At 29.4% G+C, this 15,649-nt stretch overlaps 1 protein-coding gene across 3 annotated transcripts in view; it reads left to right on the plus strand.

Annotated features, from left to right (window-relative positions):
- The window catches only part of LOC111695341 (peptide transporter family 2), a 28,598-nt gene extending 13,199 nt beyond the window's left edge, over positions 1–15,399 (plus strand). For all 3 annotated transcript variants that reach the window (XM_023464636.1, XM_023464635.1, XM_023464637.1), the window contains exons 7-27: positions 172–262; positions 1,086–1,186; positions 2,571–2,650; positions 3,215–3,297; positions 4,666–4,761; positions 4,993–5,079; positions 5,382–5,438; positions 5,841–5,907; positions 7,975–8,111; positions 8,612–8,681; positions 8,755–8,837; positions 9,102–9,137; positions 9,645–9,754; positions 10,950–11,087; positions 11,512–11,536; positions 11,936–12,043; positions 12,967–13,059; positions 13,500–13,529; positions 13,865–13,948; positions 14,149–14,245; positions 14,681–15,399. In XM_023464636.1, coding sequence (XP_023320404.1) covers positions 172–262; positions 1,086–1,186; positions 2,571–2,650; positions 3,215–3,297; positions 4,666–4,761; positions 4,993–5,079; positions 5,382–5,438; positions 5,841–5,907; positions 7,975–8,111; positions 8,612–8,681; positions 8,755–8,837; positions 9,102–9,137; positions 9,645–9,754; positions 10,950–11,087; positions 11,512–11,536; positions 11,936–12,043; positions 12,967–13,059; positions 13,500–13,529; positions 13,865–13,948; positions 14,149–14,245; positions 14,681–14,709 — 1,702 coding nt within the window. In that variant the 3' untranslated portion in view covers positions 14,710–15,399. The remainder of the gene's footprint in view (positions 1–171; positions 263–1,085; positions 1,187–2,570; positions 2,651–3,214; positions 3,298–4,665; positions 4,762–4,992; positions 5,080–5,381; positions 5,439–5,840; positions 5,908–7,974; positions 8,112–8,611; positions 8,682–8,754; positions 8,838–9,101; positions 9,138–9,644; positions 9,755–10,949; positions 11,088–11,511; positions 11,537–11,935; positions 12,044–12,966; positions 13,060–13,499; positions 13,530–13,864; positions 13,949–14,148; positions 14,246–14,680) is intronic.
- The last annotated feature ends 250 nt before the right edge of the window (positions 15,400–15,649 follow it).

Genomic DNA, 15,649 nt, shown 5'->3' on the forward strand with positions numbered 1-15,649 from the left:
GGACCCTAATTTGCTAAATTAAAAATAAATTATTTGGCCGCTAAATTACCGACTTAATAAATAGCTTATTTGACAGCAACAGTTGGATAACTGCCAAATAAGCGATTTTTTATTGAAAAAAGCGATTTTCTCATTTTAGAATCTAAATAAAAAAATAATGATTATTTTCAGAGCTATTTCTTCCATTGGTATATTCCTGATTGCTATTGGTACTGGAGGAATAAAACCATGTGTTGTAGCACTTGGAGCTGATCAGTTTAAGGTTAGATATACACTGTATAGTGTACAGTGAGACCCATAAAACTGTGGAATAGGAAGACGATTGTTTGACTCTATTTATGATTTTGAATAGTCAAATAAACATAAAACACATCATGTAAATGTGCAGTCTATAAACAGACCTATTTCACTTAAAAAGTTGTGTGTGTTAAGCATTTAGTAAAAATTATTTTTTTAACAATATGACACTGATTTAAATGGTGTCTTCCTATTCTTCAGTTGTTCAAATCTAGTTGTATCATTTCTATTTTTATTATCCTTAGTCAAATATATTATCAAACCTGCCTTTTTCACTTTAACCTCAGATAAGGAGATCTCAGGTCATTCAATAAAAAATATTAAAGTTCAAAATAAATATTATATTATAGATATTTATGTTCAAAAGAAAACATTGAAAATGCAATAATTTATGAAAAAATAAAAGCAAAAGCTTATCTAAAGCATAATGTAAGTAAGGTATTATTTTTTTGACAATTTTTGTGCTTTTAGAAAGTTCTATACAAATTCGAAAAATTTTGTAAAAATTTAAATCTTATTTGCACAAGTTGCTTCTATTACATTATGAAAAAACTGGTCTTTTGTGAAAGATAAGCTGAAAGATTTTTAAAATCCTTTAAAAACAACATTTTGCACAATCTCAACAAGGTTAACAGCTAGAAAACCAACAAACCTTTAATGTTTAAATTGAAACCCTCTTGTTTATTCTAAATTCGTGTTTCCGAAGAAAATGTTTGAAATGGTTTTGGTAAGTTCGATCTTACGAACAAAATATTAAGGTTCTTCTAGATAACTCTATGTATGTTCAGGTTCCAGAACAAAAGAAGCAGATGGCAACATACTTTGCAATGTTTTATGCTTCCATTAACTTTGGTAGTTTAATATCAACCATTGTAACACCATACTTACGGTGAGAATATGTGCTAAATGTATGCAAAGCCAGAATTTAAAGAATTTAAACCGCCTCGCTGAACGGCCTAAAACCGGTTCCAATTGAGCACCGGCACCGGAACACTAAATACTATTTTGAGTGGACCCAACTATTTTTGAGCCACGTCTCAAAGTTGATACGCGGCTCAAATTCTTTAAATTCCGCCTTTCACCTTAAAGGGACTGGAAACGTTATTAAAAACTTAAAACCCTTTGTCTGATCATGAAGGACTCGGAAATTCGTTCAACAAGATTTTTTAGAATTCTAATTAAAGTATTTATTTTCTGATAACATATAATGATATTATTAAAGTAAAAAAATAGCTTCCACAAAAAGTCATTAACTAGTTAAACGTTTTTAGTCGGACATGCCATTCTAAAATGGAGAGGCACTTGAAATTGCGTTTACAGTCCCTTTAACAAATATTAATCTTGAGACCTGTAAGCAATGTTACAGGAAGTTCTATCGTTGTATTCGACTTATCAAAAATGACGATAAGGATTTCTAAAATTTTGATCGAATCTCCGATTACATGATTTTTTAAAACTTTGGTACAGTCTCAAAAAGCTTTAAAGGAGCTCATTGAACTTTGATCGAATCTTTTGAGACACTCTTAAACACTGTAATAGAATCTGATATAATTTATTAAAAATGTGGATCAGCCAGTATATATAAATTCCATTACGTCGTTGAACAAGATAAGAGTGTTTTGAAATCCCTAAAATTTACAACTCCTAGATAATGATTTTTATTACCAAAGGTTAACGATTATTTTTTAAGATTTAGAAAATAGGAAGTTGAATTGTTGTAATAATCTTATTCATTTTTTAACATTATTTTGTATACTTTTCCTTTTCATTTTGTCCACAAAATTTGCATCCTGTGTAAAATAATTCTAAACCGCGCCGGGGTAAATTTGCAAATTTCGAGAATGTAGTTTCAATTCAAGACATGCATCAGCAAAACCTAAACGCTGTAATAATATTAACTTATCGGTATCAAAGTATCAAAATTGATATATTATTATACTTTTTCCTCTTTTTACATTATTAAAGGGACTGTAAGTGTAATTTTAAGTTGCTCTCCATGCAAAGATGGCAATGTCCGATTTAAGGTATAACCCTTGAAACCTTTATCTGATCAATAATGTAAAAGACATTGTCGCTTTTAGTGTTTAATACTGATAATTCCTATAGTTGTCCGGCAGTAGAAATGCGCAAGTCACTTTTGTAGAAAAACCAAAGTTGAAAATAATCAGTTTTCAAAAATCAAAATAATAAACATTTATAACTAATTCTTGATCAGGCAATCCTTTTAAAGGTACTGTTGTGAATTGGACATTGTCATGTAACTAATATTTTAGAAAAGTTCCATGTTTGGGTGAAGAATCTTGTTATTCTCTAGCCTTTGGTGTCCCTGCAGGACTCATGGCTGTAGCCCTAGGTTAGACAAAATTTTACTTTTATTTTCAGAAATATTAAAATTCAAATTTTAGCATGATAAATAGATAATCATATATGCATCGGATAGAAATATAAGATGATACCAATCTGTTCAAGGTTTCAATAATGATTATTCTAAAACCAATCTCTAATTTTTCACGAATGAATTTAGGAGCACGATTTCAAATGTTTTTGAGGAATGTCGACAAAGCCTAAACTTATTTTTGAATTCACGGCTATACACTTCTCAATTGCAATGCAGCAACAAACTTCTGAAATAAAAAATCTAGAAATGCAACTTTATTTAACTGAATTGAGAGGTACAGCTGAGGTCTAACTCGAAATTTAAAAAAAAACCTAGATTTTCAGTAAGAGTGAAATAATTCCAACAGGTGTTGATGCATTTTGAATCCTAAACACCTAAAATCAAAAATAGATTATAGAAGAGTTTGCGAATCGATTTAGATTAATATGAGAGGCAAAAAAATCTTGTTCAGACATAGAGATGGCTGAGTTTATTTAAATGAAACTTTAAAAAGATTTGTTTTAAGTCGCATTTTTTTAGTTATATTTGCCCTGGGAAAGCCTATGTACACTGTGAACATACCTAAGCGTAATGTACTGGTGGATTCAGTTAAGTGTATCTGGGTGAGTGAACCACTCTCCACTAAACGCTATTATATCTCCGGTCAGTGTACTGCAGATTATTGCAGAACGCACCGAAAGCTTAGTTGCAGTTTGGTGGCAGGCGTGTAACGCATTAAATTATTAAATAACGACGACATAAAATGTAAAAAGTTCTACAATAAAATACAGACGTCATGTATAGGAACATGTTGAGAAAATAAAAATTAATCTTATGATCGAAAATAAGTAATCTTGTTCAATTATCAGTTTCTATTTTCTCATTATTCTGGTTTTTCATTATTCACAAAGATTTTCTGCAGATTTTCTAGAATTATTATTGAAAGACGACATTTGAAGAATTTGAAGAAATCTGCGAATAAATTCAAAGAAAATAAGAAATTCAATATAATAATGAAAACCAAATAATCGATTTTAGCATTGATTTATTGACAAAGTTCTTTTGAGAAATATGTTTCTAACCATCTAATTAGATTACTGTATAATTTTTACTTTATTTTTCGTTGTCGTTATTTGATAGTTTAAAAAAACTAATTCTGGAAACGTATCCACCCCCAAAGTAGGAGTTTTGAACATCGAATTTGCGCTCAAACTCAGGATTTACAGATCTTTTAAAAGTTTAATATGCCTCAAATGAATCCGAAAGAAGTTAATTCCACAACACTGCATACTCAGTTCAACTACCTTACATAGCCGGTCACTCCCTTTAAACATGAATAAAATTTTATTTTTGTATCTTTCTTATGACAATACAAGGTTACCCACAAATTACGAGAAAATATTTCAGACAGAAACTAAATCCAACCTTTAGATTGTTGTTTATGTTTATAAGAGCTCCAGGTCGTCATCGTTGTTTCATCTTTTGTGGGTAACCCCGCATACACTGTCATGTTTATGATAAAGAGTTGAAGAGAAGAAACAATAAAAATGTTTGAAAAAAGAAGGTTATTAAAGTTATGATAAAGCTAAAGGTATGCCCTAGAAACGTAATATTTTTGACAGCATTTTTATCTAACGAATTGAAAATCTACAAATTTAAAAATTGTCAACTGTTTGCAGTCAACGTCATGAATTCTCTTTGAATAAAAAGAGAAAATATAAAATTTATCAAATCCATAAAATCCCCCTAGAAATACGATCACTCTATATACAAATGTACAGTGTTAGATACGTAAACATATCGTGATGTACACAACCGACCACTCTATAAATTAATTTCCTTTCTGTATGATCACTACGATACCTTCCACAACCACACTATTGATCAGATTTTGATGGGTACCGTTGTGAATCTTATTTTTTGTACAGTGTACACATTATATACATTACACAATGCATAATCATATCTAAAAAAACTCTTATGTACTTTAGTGCGCTATTAAAAACCGTAGATCTAAACTAAAGGACGGACATTGGCTGGATGTAGCAGCTCCAGAGTTCGGAGATACCTTCGTTCAAGATTTGAAGGTTTGAAATTCGTTTAGAAAATACTAGAAATTTACAATTTCATATTCACGCGCCATTTTCTTCAGTTTCATTGGCTTTCTCTTTGAGTAAGAAATTGATTATTTTATTTTATTTTCTGCTTTATTTTTTAAATAACTAAATTTCAGTTTCAGTTAGGCACATGTGCTTGCAAATATTACTGTAGTGCATTATAGAAAACATTCTAGAATTCTGTAATTAATGTTCATGTAGGCGGTTTTCCGTGTTAGCGCCATTTTCCTGATGTACCCTATGTACTGGGCACTGTATGATCAGCAGGGGTCAAGATGGACTATACAGGTAAGTGAGAAGTTGTAATATCTACATAGTTGTTTTTTTTGACTTGTAAGAATATTTTTTTTTTGAGAAAAAAAGGAATATTAAGATTTTTAAAAGTGAAATGAAATTATTGAAAAAAGGTTAATTTGCCTTCGCTTTTTTAATGAACTTTATTGATTTCCTGTCAAAAATAAAATTTCAAAAAACCCTTAAAATAACTATTAAGCAGTGTCTAACAAATGTAGAAAGATATTGTTTTTAGGAGGTTTTATGTTGAAATATATAAAAACGAATTTTAATTATTAGTATTTTATCTGTTTCAGGCGAGCAAGATGAATGGATATACATTTGGATTCCAGATTCTCCCAGATCAGATGCAGGTTCAGATATAGTCCAAATTGGAAGGGCTACCCACAAAGTCTTAAATCTTAAATACTTGGGTTATTTCAACTATAAATTTGTTTTTCTTTCTCTCCATTTTACTTTGCAAACCGTTGAAAGTATTTTTCTTGTGGCCGTGGGTAAGCCTGTAAATAAATGTTAGTAAAAAATGAAAATATTAATAAAAAGTAAATAGATACAATGAAAAAATAAAGATATGCGAAAAAAGTATTGCAAAATTTAAAACATTTCAGTCTAAATACCATTATTTATTTTATCACTATTTTCCCCTATGTTAGAATGTCGCCACGGACGACAAAATTTAATTAGATATAATGATCTGAACAAAAAATTTAGTAAAAAATATTTAAGCCTGAATTTTCTAAAATATTTTTTTCCAGGTGGCTAATCCGGTTCTTATTCTTCTTCTCATTCCATTATTTGACGTTGTTATTTATCCTCTACTAGGTAAATACATATATTCTTTAAAGGGAGTGACCGGCAATGTATGGTAGTTGAACTGAAAATAATTGAGACGTATAAAACGTTTTAATGATGTATAAATATCGAGTTTGACCGGAAACTTAACGTTCAAAATTATCCATGTGGGTGGTTACGTTTTAGAATCGATTTTTTTAAATTATTAAATAACGACGACAAAACTAATTAGTAGGTTAGGAACATGTTTCTCAATAAATCACGTTATAATCAACTATTTCCTTTTCATCATTATATTAATTTTATATTTTATTCTTTATGAATTTGATCGCAGATTTCTTCAAATTTTTCAAATGTCTTCAAATTCAATAAAAATTCCAGGAAATCTACAGAAAATGTGTGTGAACAATGAGATATTAAAGAACCCAATAACTGAATACATTACTTATTTTCGATGATAGTAGTCAATTTTTATTTTCTCAACCTGTTCCTAATTAGTTTACTGAAGAATTTCACTACATTTTTCGTCGTCGTTATTAAATAATGAACAATCTATAAGGATTTCAAAGATTGAATTTTCGCTCATGGCTCTTGCTGAACAAATATGCACCGTAAAAACGTCTCATAGGTCTTAAATGATTCCTAAAAAATGTCTCCATAATACTACATTCTCAGTTCAATTACCATTTATTGTCAGTCACTCCCTTTAAAGGAACTGTAATCGTGATTTTATGCGACCGTCTATGCAAAGATGGCAATGCCCGATTCACGACGGTACCCTTAAGAGCTTTGTAAGATAAAGTATAATCTTGATATTAATTTTGTAATTTAGAAACTGATTTTAAAAAATAATTTTGGAAAAGTATTTAACTGTAGGAAAAAATATAGGAATTAGCAGGAAAAAAAAACAGTTTCAAACCTAAGAGAACGTCCATATCTTCCATATAATTGGACAGATAGGTATTCAAGGGTACTAGTATTCAAGGGTACTAGTATTCAAGGGTACTAGTATTCAAGGGTACTAGTATTCAAGGGTACTAGTATTCAAGGGTACTTTCAAGGGTACTAGTATTCAAGGGTACTAGTATTCAAGGGTACTAGTATTCAAGGGTACTAGTATTCAAGGGTACTAGTATTCAAGGGTACTAGTTTGAATCAGGAATTCCCATTGTTTGCATGGAAATTCACTTCAAATTACACGTACAGTCCCTTAAAGGGTATTTTAAGCTATCTGAAAATAAACATAATATAAGAATATTATGTAAAAAGGTAAACAAAATCTTAATCCAATAATCTCGGTGAACGTTTATAATTAGTTTTTGATTGAAAAACTTTTCTTGAAGCTAGCTCTACTGTTGGATGTTTGGTCTAAGTAATAAATTTAATAAATCTATATTGAAAGGTATTTTCATAAAAGCAAGATTAAAACATATATTTGGAGATCTTTCAAAATTCATCACCAATTAGATAGATAGATAGATAAAGTAAAATACACGTACATGTATCTGTGTACAGAACGAGTTTACAATTACACAAATCAAATGATCTTGGGGTTTTAAAGGCTTGAGATACAGGTCATTTTTTTGTTGCTTTAGAATGACTGGCAGAGCAGAATGTTTCAAGTCATCCTCAATATCAAGAGTGGAATGTCCGATTCACAACGGTGCCTTTAAAACCTCTATCTGAATAACAATGAAGAATATATTGCCGTTTTTCTGTCTAGGAACGTTTTTGATTCTCAAAATAATCGATTTTCAGTTATATTTATTTGTGCTTTGTCAAAAAACTTGGTATATCTTTAAAAAATCTGTTGTATAAGACAAGTATACAAACGTTTCATAAATTCGCTATAATACTATTTTTATAGCATGACGTGCTGTACATTTTTGGACAGACATTCTGAAGCTATGGACAAAATATAATTCTATAAAAGTGAAAAATGCTGTTTAAATCTGTAGTCACACCGAACCAAAATAAAAGTTTTTTTTTAATAACTATTATATTTAAAAATTTTTTTATAATTTCGGGAGGCGTTAGGTAATTTCGAACAAAATAGGATGGTTTCTTTTAATATTATATTAAAGTATGTTTTTCAAGGTAAATGTAACTTGCTGAAGACCCCGCTCCAGAGGATAGTGACTGGTTGCTTCTTGGTTGCCGTAGCCTTCATTGTCTCCGGTATACTGGAGCTACAGCTCAAAACAACATTCCCTGATATACCATCAGTATCCCAGGTTAGGACAATCAGTATACCGGAGCTACAGCTCAAAACAACCTTCCCTGATAAACCATCAGGATCACAGGTTAACCCCCCCCCCCCCCATTTATCACTTGGTTTGATAAATCCAAACAATAAAAATAAACAAAACAGAAATTTAACAGAATAAAATTTGGTTTTGTTTTAAGTAAAAATTTACAAATTGAATTAGGATCAGGGCGACTATAAAGTTTTCTTAAAATTGCGTTCTAACCCCGCAGAATAGTTACCCCTGTCAAATAGCTCGATCAAATTTCAAAAACGACCAAACTGTCTAAATTTAAACGAATCTGTTTAACTCTGGAAATTTTGAAATGAGAAAAAAGGCAGACTCCATTTATGATTAAATTATACAAATGTGAGAAACCAATAAATGCCGCAAGTTATTTTTAAAGATTAAAGACGACCTTCAAATTATTTCTAAACTATCGGGTTTTGTGGTAGACTACTATTACAATTACATTATGTATATTTTAGGGCAGATTGACTATCCATAACGGTCTTAATACTCCAATTACTTGGAAGGGAGACAGCGCCAGTAAATTTGGTAAAAATCATATCATTAATTTTTATTATAATTTATTTTTAAATTATTAAACAACTTTATTTTTTTGCTGTAGGTCCTTCATTGGAAAGTTCTGGAACATTCTCAAAAAATATTGATATCGGCTCATTTAACATTGAGGGGGTATACAATGATAAGGTATGATAGATGATTTCCTTTCATTAAAAAATGAAGTAAAAATAAGAGAATTTTATAATTTACAATTATTGCAAGTAAGATATTTTGATGGTGGTGGTGATTTTAGCTATATTTAATTGTCAAGGGGCAAAACAGCCGGCTAAAATTAAGGACACAAAAGTTTCGAACTTGATTTAGAAATAGTTGAGTTGTAAATTATAAAAACTAAATATAAAATTAGACCGAACAAAAATAAATGTCAGAAAAAAAACTTTTTTCTTGTAGGATTTCAAGAAATCGATCACTTTGATATCACAACAGGTAAAGTTTAATTAAGAGTATTTATTTTTATTTTTTATGTCAATACGGTTTTAACTCTATCCTATCATCAGTGCATAGGGTAGGGTAATGAACGGTAACTTAAGACCATGAGGTGTTTAAGAATTGAAAATAGAAATAATTCCAAACTTCTTTTACTGCGTGTTGAACAATATCATTTGTTTTGTTAACTATGAAGATGGGATGAAAAAAAACTTCTTTGATGTTCTTCCAGTCAACTTTTTTTCAACCATCATAATTAACAAAATAAATAATATTATTCATATAAGGGACAGACAGATTTCTGTGATTTTGACTATATACATAACCAGGGGCATATTCAGGAATTTGTCCAGGGGGGGCTTATTTTTTTATCTTTTCAAATTGGGGCTCAGCACCCTTTGGGGTCTAAAACCCCCCAGAAATCAACAGATTTCACTGGTCCAGGGGGGCTTAGCCCCATAGCCCCCCCCCTGAATACGCCCCTGTACATAACATCATGTTTTTCAGAATCTGACAATAATATTCCGTCCTGATTTTGTTGAGAGTAACGACGTATTTTACTCTTCTAAATTTGGAGATATTATTGATAAAACAGACGATGGAATGCCAAGAGTTAGGTAAATCATACATTAAGCCTATACCCCCTTTCATTTTTCGCGAACACTCCCTTTAATTAATTTATTGTTTTTTTTTCATTTTAAAGGGACTGCACGCATTATCTCAACTGTAGAGTGGCGTGTATGATTCACAACATTACCTTTTAAGCTTTGCCTGATCTGATTGAGACATTCTTTATTTTCCAATTTCTCTCTACATATGCAGAGACAATGAAGGACATTCTAAGAATTTAACAACTTAAATTTTAAACCTTTTATTGGATCAAGGGTTCATGAGTTATCTAATTATTTTTCTAACTTCTATTTGAATATCTATCAAAATCAACTTTCTGATTTACATGCTGTACTGTACCTGTACATGCTGTACCTGTACATGCTGTACCTGTACGGATAATTAAAAAAAAAAACACGATATTTTTACTGTTACAAAAATTCCTTACATAAAGGTTAAAAATGATTAGAACATGTCACTCTGTAGAAGCAGGGTTACTCGAAATTATGCATACAGCCCCTTAAGTAGGAATAATATTTAACAATGATTTCAATTATAATTTCTTCTCGTATCTAAGTTTTGATGAAAAATGGAGAAAAAAATTCGGCTTTCTAAAGAAATATGTTTTGAATATGTTATTAATATGTTTTATTACGTGCTTGACAATTACATGTATTAAGCTTGATTTGGTTTGATTTTATATAGTTGGCAAATACTGGCAATAAAAAGCTGATATTCTATAAAAGTCCACAAATATAACTTTTACGATTTTGTTTCTAGATAGATGTTAAACATTCTCTTTATTCGAAGAAATTAATTTAAACTTTTTAATTATCTTATTTTAGATTAAATTCCTTATCTTTAGAAATATTTTCCTTGTACAGAGAGAACAAAAATTAATATTTCAAAAATTAAACATTATTTTGAAAAAAATTGATTTAAAAAATATAGATTGAAGGGAGGCCCGGTTCACACAGTTTAATTAATAAATATTGTGTTAATATCGTCGATTTTACAAGTATTGAATTCTCAAAATTTCCTCCATTGTTTCTGTAGCAGAAATCCATAAGTAATTTTTGAAAGAAACCAAAATTAAAAAATATCAATTTTTAAAGTTTGACCACACAAAGTTAAAGGGAAACGTTAAAAATCTGATATGTAATGGGATGTCGCGTCTAAAATACCTTTAAATGTTTTGACCAGGTTTTATGTTGAGACTAACTCATCCTGTGGTGACGAGAGCACAGTCGTTAATATCTCCCAAGATGAAATCCAGAGTTCAATCTCTGTAAACAAAACAAACCCAGACTCATCCACCATCACATTGGAGAGTATTGGAGAGTAAGTTAACTTTCAGTTAGGAATAATCTTCTACAAAAACGTGCTAAACGTTGGATTTTTGAAAACTTGTGTTTGTACTTAAAAGATTTGAGAAGCGGTAATACATTTTCCATACATAAATAAATTTTTCTTTACATAAATAAATTTTTCCTTACATAAATCAATTTTTCTGTATAAATAAATAAATTTATCCTTACATAAATAAATTTTCTTTAAATAAATCAATTTTTCTTTACAGAAATCAATTTTATTTACATAAATCAACTTGTCTATACATAAATCAATTTCGAATCCAATATCAACTCAATTATCGACCGGAAGCACTTCTTTAATGCTAAAGTTTGTTTTCAATAAAATCATTGTTTATTGTTATATGTGCATTAAGATATTTTTATATTAAATTAATTTGTAATTATAATTTCAGACATACAATATCCCTCAGCTGCAAGGTAAAACTTTAAAAACAGATTTAAAATAATTGTTGTTTTTGTATCAATTAATTAGAAAATAATTTGTTTAATTACCCAAAATTTTCCGTGTAATTTGAAAACTGACCGAACGCTGCGGTTTGAACATTTGTCAACATTACAGAATTACATTTGAATAAACATTCAAAATTGAACTATTTACTTGCCTCAAATTTAAATTTTCTAATACCTATCTTTGCAATTGTATCGTAGACCTTTGATATTTTGAACTTTATATTAATTTACTGCTAGTTTTAAATATACATGCAGGTTTCCACCATCAAGTTTCAATAATATAGGGATTAAAAAAATAAGATTTTGAGACAAGCGTTTCTGTTTCTTTGATTTTAGAAACTATATTTTTTAATATTTATAATTTAGGAGGCCGAGTATTTTAAAGGCACTGCAACGTTTGAAATTGGTGGTTCATATATTGTATTCGTGTACGATGGTACAATTCATGTACACGCTCTCACTCAACCAAACACGGTATTTATTAAATAAGATTATTTTTCTGAAACTAAAATATTTTAAAGGGGGCTGTATTTCTTAAATATAAAACACCTTTCAAACAAGGTGTTCATCCATAATAAGCGTTCCTGTAGATTAAAAAGGATAGGTCAAACCAGTGCCCCCACAGAAGTTGATGGTAAAAGACTAAAACTCTGATGTGATATTACAGTCCAACAAAAAAAACAAGTTAATATATCAAGTAAGAGCGAATACTTATGATTTTTGGCTTTCTGGTCAATATGGAAAATACAATAGCAATATATTTTTATTCCACCCCTTGGGCCCTGTTCCCTCAAAAATGATGCGTTGCCCCTGAATTCTTTGTTTTGATCTCCTCCCACTGCAGTACACGGATTTGACGCATCAGATATGGCGGTTCCTGGACTATATATTTCTTGGGTCAACATTGATCAGTCAAAGGTTTTAAGGGTTTTATTGTGATTCAACTAAATGGAGGCTCACTTCAAGTTTCGCCTACAGTCCCTTTAATAAAGTATTTCAATTAGATTTTATGATATAATTTTAGATGTTTGAATTCAAGTGCATTAGTTTGTTTATGGACCTTATCTGGAAAAAAATAATATAATTTTTTTCAGTATTTTTGGCAATTTAAAAGAGAATAAATTTTAACTATTTTCTTGTTCGTTTTTGCTTTAAAGCAAAGTTTTACAGAAATTAATTGGATTTTAAAAATAATTTTATCCACAAACTTAAATTTTCTAATTCCTGTATCTTTGCAACTTAATAATATTGCATGTTAACCTTTTATATTTCAAACTTAGACTTTTTTATCTGATAAAATTCATAGTTTGAAATATCAAAGGTCTACATCATCAGGTTGCAAAAATAAATGGATTAGAAAAACTCAGTTTCAAGTTGTCTAATTATGTCTTTTTTAGATTCATATATTCTGGATTCTACCCCAGTACATTATACTGACAGTTGGGGAGATACTTTTCTCTATTACAAGCTTAGAGTTTGCTTACTCACAGGTACATACAGTGGGATCCATAAATATGTGGTATAAGAAGACGACATTTTAACAAGCGGACGCAGTGTTTTTGATGTTGTTTTAAAGCAAATAGTTTATCCAGTGGCTTTAAATGGGCCTTTGGAACACAATTTTTATGTTTTATGTTTATTGGAGTTTTTAACATCATAACTTGAGTTTATTAGTCGTCCTCCTATTCCAGACCTTTATGGGTCACACTGTATATGAATAGATTTTATTTTTTAAATTTCAAGAAAAATACGTTCTTTAAAGGAAAGAATTATGGTGTACGGAAACCTTTCAAAGAGAACAATTTCATTAAATTTTTACAACTATAACAAAATCTAAACTAAAATCAGTTTTTCTGAAATAAAAAACAAAACAATTAAACCAACCTTTTATTTATTTTTGATATTATTTATCTAAAATGTTTATTTTTAGGCTCCTGTAAGCATGAAATCTATTATGCAGGTAACAAAGATATTTTAGTTTTGAAATATTTATATTGGTTTAATTACACTGTATTCAGTCCGTGTTCTATACCAGAGCATTATTTTTGAAATATTTATATTGGTTTAATTACACTGTATTCAGTCCGTGTTCTATACCAGAGCATTAGTTTTGAACTAACATATATAAACCAATAAACATTTGATATTTTTGAACCATTTTATTTTTTTCTGACTTTTTCTAATACGTTTTTGTTCTTCCGGACTAAAAAATCATTGATTTCTTCTACGTAACTAAATAAATATAATAAAATAAAACTGTACATTGTTCTACCGAACTAATCAGTTTATTTCTAGTCCCTGTTCTACCTGACTACAGCTGTAGGAAACCTGATAACTCTTATTGTTGTGGAGATAGTTTCTGCTTTAGAACTTGAACAGGTTTTTCTTTAAAAAATATTCATTATTTATTTTGATTTACAAAAATAAGAAAAATGAGTGATTTGACATTTTTGAGTCATTTTTTGCTCATATTGTCGCATTGCTGAAATTATTGCTGAAATGAACCATTCAAATTATTGCATTTTATTTTTATTTTGTTTACTTTAGTTTTGTTTAACTTTCCTTTTCTCCTATTCTAGTGGATAGAGTTCTTCCTGTTCGCTGGTCTCCTTGTCCTGTTCACATTCCTTCTTATGCTGTTTACCATAAAATATAAATATGTTTACTACACAGAAGGTAAAATAACCTGAGTCTTTGTGCACAAAATCTAATTTTTGAATCCATATATCTTTGCAACCTGATATTTTATACTTAGATTATTTGATCTTATATATTTGATAGTTTCAAATATCTAAGGTCTGCGAAATTGGGTTGCAAAGATATAGAGATTAGAAAATCAGAGTTACAATTTCTTTACTGTTAAATTCTTAAAAAAGACCCCATGTGCGATGGGGGGGGGGGAGAACCTTTTATAATAAAATATATCATGATATTTGCATCCCAAGAAAAACATGCAGTATGTGTACATCCAATAGTGCGTAATCCAACATATTAAAATAATCGAATAACGAAGCTGATTACTCGCAACAAATTCTTATTTCTAGCATATTATTATTATAGAAATTAAGAAATCCAAGTTTGAGGGGAGAAATCATCTTCTATATAATTCAGGGAAGGAAAAGAAGCCAGAAGACGAATGAACAGGACTAAAGGGATTGTTCAGACATTTGCATGAAGAGACAGTTAACCATAATTACGTCGTCTTGTCGACTTTTTTGTATTTTCAAAAATATCGTCCGCGTTTATTTTTACAATATTGCATAACGGGTATATTAAGAAAATATAAACTATAATATTTTTCTTGCTTTATAAATACATTTTTATTGATAAATGGAAAGTACATCTGTTCAAATGTCTTAAAGATTTCTAAAATATTTTATCTAGATATTATTTATAATCACAAAAATTGTACCTTCGTTATAACTTATTGTTAATATAGCGGGGGTTCTATGTATTTTTTATAACATAAAATATTTTTATATTAATTTATATTTTTCGAAAATTTTCCTATTTGACATAATGTGATGGTTAACACTTTTTAAAATTTCCCACCCAACATGTTTCTTATCTAAAAATATTTATATGCAGTGAAAAAAAATGTCCTTAATTTTTTGATGTGAAGGTCCGCAACTTAATTTGATAAATATAATCTACATTTTTTACGATAATTTTTTATTAAATTTTGAAGAGCTTTTATTCTAGTCATAATTTATTTAGAATAATCATGTTAGAGTTTAACTTTATAGATGTTTAAATGTTAAAAGATATGATCAATATCATTATTTGTTAAATGTATGGTGGCATGAAATAAAGTTTATTGTACGCTTAAATAACTACTGAGAGAGACTCAGAGCTGAAAACTTTAGAATGATGGATATTAAGATTAATTAATTAATCGAGAATATTTTAATACGCATTCGATATCCAATAAAAAAGTTTAAATTTAACCAATCAGCGTGTCATGTTAAGATGCACTCTTTAACTTTTAAAAAACCGAAAGTACAAAAGTAAATTTGGATTAATATTTATTAAAAGACTAACGTTCAAAATGACAATAGTCCTAAAATATGATAAAATATG

Source organism: Eurytemora carolleeae, unplaced genomic scaffold, assembly GCF_000591075.1.
Source record: "Eurytemora carolleeae unplaced genomic scaffold, Eaff_2.0 scaffold8, whole genome shotgun sequence".
NCBI classification, from domain to species: domain Eukaryota; kingdom Metazoa; phylum Arthropoda; class Copepoda; order Calanoida; family Temoridae; genus Eurytemora; species Eurytemora carolleeae.